Source organism: Sinocyclocheilus anshuiensis, unplaced genomic scaffold (assembly GCF_001515605.1).
Source record: "Sinocyclocheilus anshuiensis isolate Anshui unplaced genomic scaffold, SAMN03320099.WGS_v1.1 scaffold664, whole genome shotgun sequence".
Taxonomy (NCBI): Eukaryota; Metazoa; Chordata; class Actinopteri; order Cypriniformes; family Cyprinidae; genus Sinocyclocheilus; species Sinocyclocheilus anshuiensis.
In genome coordinates, this window is record NW_015554122.1 from 529770 (window position 1) to 539246 (window position 9477).

General features: G+C 37.3%; 1 protein-coding gene across 2 annotated transcripts in view; it reads right to left on the reverse strand.

The window, feature by feature from the left end:
- Positions 1 to 4685, reverse strand: part of map3k1 (mitogen-activated protein kinase kinase kinase 1, E3 ubiquitin protein ligase) — a 71111-nt gene extending 66426 nt beyond the window's left edge. Inside the window, exon 1 of one of the 2 annotated variants that reach the window (XM_016462526.1) lies at positions 4108 to 4685. In XM_016462526.1, coding sequence (XP_016318012.1) covers positions 4108 to 4526 — 419 coding nt within the window. In that variant the 5' untranslated portion in view covers positions 4527 to 4685. The remainder of the gene's footprint in view (positions 1 to 4107) is intronic. The other variant, XM_016462525.1, reaches the window with a different exon arrangement.
- Between the last annotated feature and the right edge of the window lie 4792 nt (positions 4686 to 9477).

Below are 9477 nucleotides of genomic sequence, written 5' to 3' on the forward strand. Positions count from 1 at the left end.
AACAAAGTTATATTTTGATTTGAAACCCCATAACATTTTCCTGAGATGTTGATTTATGACACACAGTTAAAAAATTTGTCCGATTTAAATGACAATTACAAAATATTATCATATTTCCATAAGAGTGTCACTAAATTAATATCAGACATTTTTGAAGACCAAGGAGAGGGGGTGGTCATGGTGAAACATCCAAACATTTAGTATCTCTGAAAAGTCCTGAATGCGCTCTGTACAGGACATCCAGACATCCATCATAAAACCGTGGCATTTATAGTCTCAGAGAAATTCACTAAAATATAATGTCCTCATTTGAGGATGCAGGGTCTCAGGAGGTTAATGCTCACCCTATTTTGGGTAAAAATAGGAAAGATAATAAATTTCTTAAAAGAAACAGGATTACTTGAATTATCGTCATTGATATCGTTATCGTAATAAATACCAGAAATACCGTGATATATTTTAAAGCCCATATCGCCCATCCCGACTCCATACTTGCGAAATAAGTTGACACAATGTTTACAGTATGTTTACACAGCGTTTTAAATCATGGCGGGTGAGGGCGTTTCCGTATGCGTTTGGCCAATCAATGTCTACTTACGTCACGATTAGTACCAGTTGTGCTGGTTAGACCCTGCTCCGGAGTAGGAGCTAATTTGGTTCTCGAAAAAGGCAGTCCGGTACTAAAATCGCTCCCAGTTCCGGCGGTGCGAAAACGCCAAAAAGTGTTCCACAATTAGTTCTGGTACTATGAAAAGGTTCCCGCGGTGAGAAAGGCCCTAATGTTTTGCCAATATGAGAATATGGCTTACTATGAGCAAAAAAAAAAAAACAGACAAACTTTGTTTATTGAACTAGTTGTATAAATGCAGTCATAACACAATCATTCGGACGTCTTGTTACTCCAATAATTTCTCAAAACCAGCCCAAGCCTTTGCTAGTTCTAATGTGCCATTTTTGAATCAGTAATGGAGGATCGGACACATCGTATTTACATGTCTGTTAAACTACTAACGGTACAAAACTTAAAAAAAACAAACATATGGATTACTTGGGCAAACGTTTGAGGTTGGGTATGACTTTTTTTTCTTATTCTCACCAAGGCTATATTTATTTGATCAAAAATACCGTAAAAACAGTGAAATATTCGACATTAACTGTTTTCTATTGTAATATATGTTAAAATGTAATTGATTGCTGTGAGTCAAAACTGAATTTTCAGCATCATTACTCCAGTCTTCAGTGTCACATGATCCTTCAGAAGCTTCACCAGCTGATTTGGTGCTCAAGAAACATTTATGATCATCAAAGTAGAAACACATTTTTTCAGGATTCAGCCTTTATTTGAAATAGAAACCATTTGTAGCATTATAAAGGTCTTTACTGTCACTTTTAATCAAGTTAATGTGTCCTTGCTGACTAAAGTTATTAATTTCTATTACAAAAAAAAAAATCGTACTGACCCCAAACCTTTGAACTGTAGTGTACATACACACAATATTTCATAATAAGATGCGTTTCAAACAGGGCCTTTATGTAAAGAAATTCTCTCTTGATCTTGACACACAAGTTGAACATAAACCCATTTTACTAGATCAAATGTTTTCTTTTCTAGAGGCACTATCTTCTCCAGCATTGAACCAGCCATCTATGCTGAACGAGAGTGGTCAAACCCCCGCCACATCCGCTGGGAATGCAAACAAATTAATTACGATTCTGTGGGCTGGGAACACCCAATGAAACCACACAAACTGTGTCAGGCACACAGGAATCTGCAGACGCCAGCGCAGGCACACCGGACAACACTGGAAAACCACTCAGCTATTTCACAATGACAAGCTCCGATTGCAGATCTGCTGAGAAATATTAAGCAATTCAGTACTACTGTAATAAATCAAATCCAACACATCTGCCTAAAAAAACAAGGACTTTGGAAATCATCTAAAGCCTATTTCATCATCTAAAGCCTAAGGGCCTATTTACACTTTTCACTTCATGCATTTTCTCTGAACATCAGATGTGTCAAAACTATTCCATTTATGCACAGGAATTGTGTTTCTGTAAAACAAATATAAACCCGATCTTCAATTCCCACGCTATATGCAAGTTTAACAGTTGAGAGCCAGATGCATTTACAACTAGCTCCGGAAGTGGTTTGTACAATCAGACTGCAATCCATCTCAAATGTGTTTCGGAGGGCATTTACACTTGGTCTTTTCACAATAGGATAGCTATCAAAGAAAACACAAGAAGTGGTCGAGTGTAAATGGACACAAAGTTATACTGCCTTAAGGTTTCCTCTGTGAGCTCAACAGGTGTCAGGCTAATATTAATCTTTGTATAATATGGACCCCCTACATAATTTTTTCCCATGTTTAAATTCACCTGTCCCATTGAGACAACCATACGTCAGCTAGGCTGATTCTCTTTTTTTTTTTTTTTTTTAAGTTTAAACACTGTGCCTCATCAAAACTTTACACTCTAAAAAAATGCTGGGTTAAATACAACCCAGCGCTGGGTGAAATAGGGACAAACCCAGCAACTGGGTTGTTTTGACCCAGTGGTTGGGTTACTACCCAGAAGGTTGGGTTAAACATTTAACCCACCCGCTAGGTCAAAACAACTCAGTTGCTGGGTTTGTCCATATTTCACCCAGCGCTGGGTTGTATTTAACCCAGCATTTTTTAGAGTGTACTGTTTGTTTGAGAATCGCAACCCGCCCAACACAGCAACACCAGCTCAACCAATAGTGTGAGTTTGGGGGAGAAGTATTCAATTTGCCATCTAATAGAAAATTGGAAAGTGTTTGGGAAACCTGTTCGAAAACAACCATTATTATATATATTGTTTTCATCTGGTGCCAATAGTGGCATATAAATGACACACTTTAACACGAGCAAAAACAGCTCAAGGAACATTGAAAGGAGCTGCTTCGACCTCTCAACAAAAACAGTTTCAGCGGATGAGCTGTCCGTCTAGATTACTCAAGCAGGAGAACATCTGCTTCAACAGCAGCGTCAGAAACAGACACTGCTCAGCACCTGTTGTTCTCCTCAGGACTGTGACATTCACTCCAGCACACATGAACACACAATGGCTGATGCTCCTATTCTCACCTGAGGGGAAGCAGCGGGAAATGAATAAGCTCAGTGACGTAAAACACGGTTTGGAATCCCTATATGGCTTATAAACACCCGAGAGAAAGACCATAAGACTGGACAAACAACCAGGCTACTTCAAGGTAGCATGTGACTGCAGTCTTAAAAACACTTTTGTTGTATATGCGCTGCGATATAAATCTCAAAATGACACTTGCATGTGCCACTTACTCATTATAGTAAATAATAATATAGGAAATGACAAGTTTTAATACAAAATCTCAGTTTTAGTAACGCTCAAGCATCATCCTGGAAAACAGAGCTCACAAAGGCATGCAGTTGGTTTCTTTAGGTTTCAGCTTCCATTCATCTCTCATTATCTTTACAGTCTCAAAGCCTGCATCTCATATTGCGCTCGCAGTCTTCCTTCTGAAAACAGCTGCCACTTAACCTGATGATATTCACACACACCATGCGGCGAGACTCGGGTTCCAGCAACACTCCCAATATGAGTTTATGCACCATTACAAACACTAATGTCATCGAGCACTACTGTGGCACAGGACAACTGCGTTATGAGACACAGCTAAAAATATAGGGGGGGGGGGAAAAAAATGGGGGGGGGGGGGGGGGATATAGAGACAGATGTTTGTTTGTACTGTTATGCTTTTCAAATCATTATTTTGTGTTTGTCAAAAACAAAACAAATCAAGATGTGAGCTTCAAATTATTTGTCTATTTATTGATAAACTTTTAATTAGTTTAGCTTGCACTTTCTGATCAGCAAATACAAAGAAACCGCGTGAGGCAGTTTAAGTCACCTGCTTTATGACTGTCTCTTGCCACAAGACTGCATAACATTTTCTCATACTTTCGTTGCAACATTAATCTTTCGCACACACATACAAAGTAATGACTCTGTCAGAGAGAAGATAGTTTAGGAGAGTAAAGTCTCTCCAGATGCGTCTGCGACAGAATCGCATCTGAAGAGGAGTTCTGGAGATATGTTTACCTGTTGTGTGAAGCGTTCAGGTCCGCAGCAGCCCCTCCGTGTTCAGCGCTCGGACTCTCGCTGCTCTTTAAAGAGCTCCTCATCCATTCCTGAGCACTATTGAACGGATTATCGCTGGTTTTCTGTCCGAGCGGCGGCTCGGCGAGGCTCTGCTGCAGTAAGGCGGTCTGGATCGAGCCGGGACCGGACACCGTGAGGAAGTGCAGCGCTGCGGTCCCGCTCTCGCATTTATCCAGATCCACACTCCTCACCTTCCGCCTCCACTGCGAACTCTCCCCGGCATTTCTCTTCGCTTTCTCGCTGCTGTTCGAAAGTGTGGAGCCGCTGGAACTGCCCTGAAGTCCGTTCCCGACGTTTGTGCCGCTACTGGAGTCTAATAATCCGCCTAACGACGACGCACGGCTCCCCGCCGTCGCCATTTTCTGTCCTGAATTTTTGTCACTTAATAGATTCTATGAGAGAGGGAGTGGCTGGAATTTGGGGGAGGGTGAGAGGGAGGGGCTTCCTGATAAATGGGAGGGGCTGTCTGCAAAGTGGGAGGAGCTAAGGGAGTCCTTCGGGAACTTACCTACGTGCACGGGGTCATATCATAAGGGATCTGTTTTTCTTGGTCTTTTGAAATAAATGTCGAAAACTATGAAAATATACCGCAATCATTTTTCAGAACTCAAAACTCCCAGTCCAAAGAAAAATATTTTCTGTGGTGTTTTTATTATTTATTATTATTTTATTTTAATTCTTTGGAATATTCTTTTTAACTTACTCTCTTTTTAACTCACTGACAAGAACTTTTTTTTTTTTTTGCGATAATTCAACAAGGTGAAGAGCAAAGATTGTGCACTCATGCTTTATGGATGCATGCCAAGGAGAATGATGGGAAATGTAATTTTATCACATAGGTCTTTCAACAGTATAGAGCAGTATATTCTGGCAAACTTTGTCATTATTCTTCATCACCATGAATTGTACTCACTGTATAGTATTATATTGAAATTAAATGCTGAGTTAAAAAGAAAATTTGACAGGTAATCACAGCATTCATGTGTGCTCATATTCCAATCAGAGTTAAAGACAGTATATTTGGCACTTATGATGTCTGGCTTCAACAGTCAGAGATCAATAAACCATTTCAAAGAAGTGTGTATTTGCAAAAGCTATCAGACACTCAAACCTGCTCTGGCCCCATCACTGCTGCAATGACTTGAAAAAAAATCCCTAAAAATAGGGCATATAAGGAATAAAATGAAGGAATTTTCTGTTTTTTATTTGATTTTGAATTTTGCACTGCATTGCGTTGTGTTTTAGAGTTCACGGAAATGTCCACAAAATAATGGATAATACTGGAAGAAAATTACTAGTATTTTTTTTTTAAATAGTGATCATTACAAGTGTTTTTTGTAAAAAACAAAACAAAAAGCATGGGATTTTTACACCAATGCATTATTTTTAAGGGTAGATCTGACCTTTTAGAGGGTTTCCATCCCTCATGGGAAGCCTACTCTCTTTCTAGCAATTTGGCTTATTGTTCTGGCCCAGGGCAGAAAGCTATGCAAGTAATATGTAAGCAGTTAACATTGCAAACACTGTACATCACTTTGATGGGCTGAGATGTTAAACCGCTGTGCTGTACAGTAAGTTCTTGGATTTATCTTTTTCTTCTGTTTCTATCATGTGAAAGAGTGTTAAACCGATTTGATCAACAATATCCGATTATTTATCTAATCATTTGACTGGATTACAGTTTTAAAAAATGTGTTTCTCTTATTTCTCTCCTCAAAGAGTGCTTTAAAAACCTTTGCTTCACTTTCAATTCAATAATGGAAAATCAATGGCTGTAATCATTAAATCAACCATAATTCATCTATTGTTGTGCATAGATGAACAATTATATTCTAAACTTAAGTTCGTCTGAAGCTGTAACATAGTAATTACCTTGTTGAAAACTTTCTGATCCAGGAAGCATGCACAAATATTCTAACAGTTGCTTACCATCTTCAGCCACAGCATCTCACAGCATCTAATGTTATCCACAAAACACATCTTCAGTCCTTTAGTGCAGCTGGACAGGAAGTGCTAGCTAGACAAAACCAACAAGACATCTAGACCCGTATACCCATGAACAAACACGTTTCAGAACCTGTAGGTACCAGCTATCACATATATTGTGGTTTTAAAGAGATGCATGACGCAGAATTACCAAAAACAGATTCTTTAATAAACATTATATACAACACATAGTATAAGACGAGAAATGACAAAGGACTGAGCAGAAGATATACACAGGGTTAACAAGAGAAATTAATGATAAACAGGTGAACATAATCAGTAACTAAGGGGGACTAATAAGGAGACACTAAAGACTAAACTGAAAGAATAAGTATGAAACCAAGACATGAACAAAAACACAACTAAGCGAGACACAATCCTGCCACCAACCAAATAAGTGTACTTTAAAGCATGAAAAAAGATTATTCAAATGTAATTATTTAAAACATACTTTAAAGTAAAACTTTTTAAAGGGGTCATATGATGTTGCTAAAAAGAACAGTATTTTGTGTATTTGGTGTAATGAGATTAGATATTATTACAAAAGTATACTTAAGTGTGTTAAGAAGCAGTCTTGAAAGTGTACTCTCTTAAGTACATTTCAGTGACCTTTTATGTCATTTATATTATATTATCTGCAATTAAAAAAGAAAAAACTTTTTTATTTGAAGAACACTACAAGTGCACATTCAATAAATTAAGAACACTTGTTTTTCACAAGAGTATAATGACAATACAGATAAGAACTCCACTTTATGGAATAGATAGACCACATATATTCGGAAGGTAAATGCATTTTTTTCTGGGTTTAAAATTCATGGTGAATTGATTGTACATGAATGTTTTGTTATTTTATTAATGTTTGTTATTTTTTACATACTGGTAAAAAATGTATAGCCTGAATGCACTGTAAGTTGCTTTGGATAAAAGCGTCTGCTAAATGCATACATTTTTTTTTTTTTTTAATTGCAAGCAGTGGAAAATCAACAAATCAACTGCAATCAACAAATCCCTGAATCAGCAAAAATGTGTGTTTTTTTTTAAAGCAGAAGTCCAGTTGGTTGAATATAAGTAAGCAGAGTTGGTTTAGGGTGAGGGCTTGCTGCAGGAAGCAATTTCCTGTTCAAGTAGATTGACTCCAAGAGTAAGTGCTATTCTTAGTCAGTCATGCTTCCTGCAGCTTCTGCATTTCCTGCTCATGTTGACCACAACACAAAACATTTCTGCATCAACGTGTGTAATGTCAGTACTAATAACTAGAGATGCACCGGATGCAATTTTCTTGGTCGATTCCGATATCTGATTTTTTTTTTTGTAAATGTGACCTGCCGATACCGATTTTTGCCGATTACGATTTTCTCTCTAAGAACTATAAATGACAGTATATTTAAACAAAAATCTATGCAAATTTCAATGCAAAAAAATTAAACATTACAATTCCCCCCAATCTGGATTGAGTAACAGATGTTCTCTCACTTAAACAACTCTCAAAATATCCATCTTTCCACTGCAGAGGAAACAGAAGCTGCATCTGAAGTGGCATTAGATGTATTTACACAGACTGTTTGATGAAGCTGAGGTGCCATAAATGCATTTAATAGTTTTTTGAACATACAAATAAGAAATGTTAGGAAAAAAGCAATGCTATTTTTAAATATGAAACCAAACCACCAGTAGGTGGCGGCAAATGTCTGTTTTAATGAGTGAGTCATTTATTCATTCACTCAACCGATTCGTTCAAACGGCTGATTCAGAAACGAGGCAAGTGACTATCTTTATGAATGGGCTACTGAATCATTGACTCAGTCGATTCGTTGAAAATCGTGGATACATTCAGTAACGAAATACCGCTGTGTTAGTCAGAGACACACAACAGTTCTGCTGTGACTTTGATTGGAAAGATTTTCGTTTGCGAAATTGAGCAAAAACAGTCAATATTGTGTACTACTATTGTATAAAATCAGTGTCACAATGCAATCATGTTGATATTGCTATAAGCGGAAACATCTTGGCCGTGTAATATCGCTTAGGCCTACCTAAATCATTAGGTATGCACCTATAACTTTCTGTGAGTGCTGTTGCGCTCATTTGATGATTTGTGCACGAGTCTCTCTCACACAGGCTGCGCGAGCCTCATCTGGCACGACATAAATACATGTTTACGTGGGTGTGACGTCAAAACGGACCGGCTCGGAATCGGCACACCGATCATGAGGAAAATCTGGCAGAATTTATTAGGCCCTGTTACCCTATTTCCACCTTTCTGACTTTTATTGAGAGTTAATTGTGTCCTATTTAATGCTGAATGAGAGATTAGAGAAAATCTTGCTTTAATTTCTACACCATTGCAGCAAATGTAAACAAGACAAAAGACTTCCAGTACTACCCACAGTAAAAGACTCGTATGCAAACAAAGAGCTGTCTTGACTGCCATGTTTAACACTCTTAATACAGAAAAGTCCATTTCAGTTTTCCAGGAGCATTTTCAATTTTCAATTCCATATTCAAATGGGTCATCTATGGGTAAAATACAATGAATTCACAAAATTTGCATATTTATATATTATTTCCTTATTCTTCCATTATACTTTAATTTGTATTTAATTTAGCATTGGCATTTTTATTCACAATCATCACAAATCCACTTATCATTCCAACTCTTTGGTTGAAAAAACCTTTTATAGAGTAAAACACTATGGTATTCAGTTGGCAGCTTAATTGTGACCCTGGACCACAAACCCAGTAACAAGGGTCAATTTTTCGAAATTGAGATTTATACACCATCTCAAAGCTGAATAAATAAGCTTTCCATTTATGTATGGTTTGTTATGACAGGACAATATTTGGCTGAGATACAACTATTTGAAAATCCTGTATCCGAGGGTGCAAAAAAATCAAAATATTGAGAAAATCATCTTTAAAGTTGTCCAAATGAAGTTCTTAGCCATGCATATTACTAATCAAAAATTAAGTTTTGATATATTTACGGTAGGAAATGTACAAAATATCTTTATGGAACATGATCTTTACTTAATATCCTAATGATTTTTGGCATAAAAGAAAAATCTATAATTTTGACCCATACAATGTATTTTTGGCTATTGCTACAAATATACCCCAGCGACTTAAGACTGCTTTTGTGCTCCAGGGTCACAATTAATCGTAAGGGTCAAAGAAACTTAAAGTGGAAGATGATGCACACAAACACACATATAGATTTAGCACTCAAACTTCATTTGCATTTAGGCTATTCACATATTCTTAGCAAGTCAAATTTGAATATGCAGAAGTGCACGTGATATTTGAAAGCTACTGCAGAGGGAA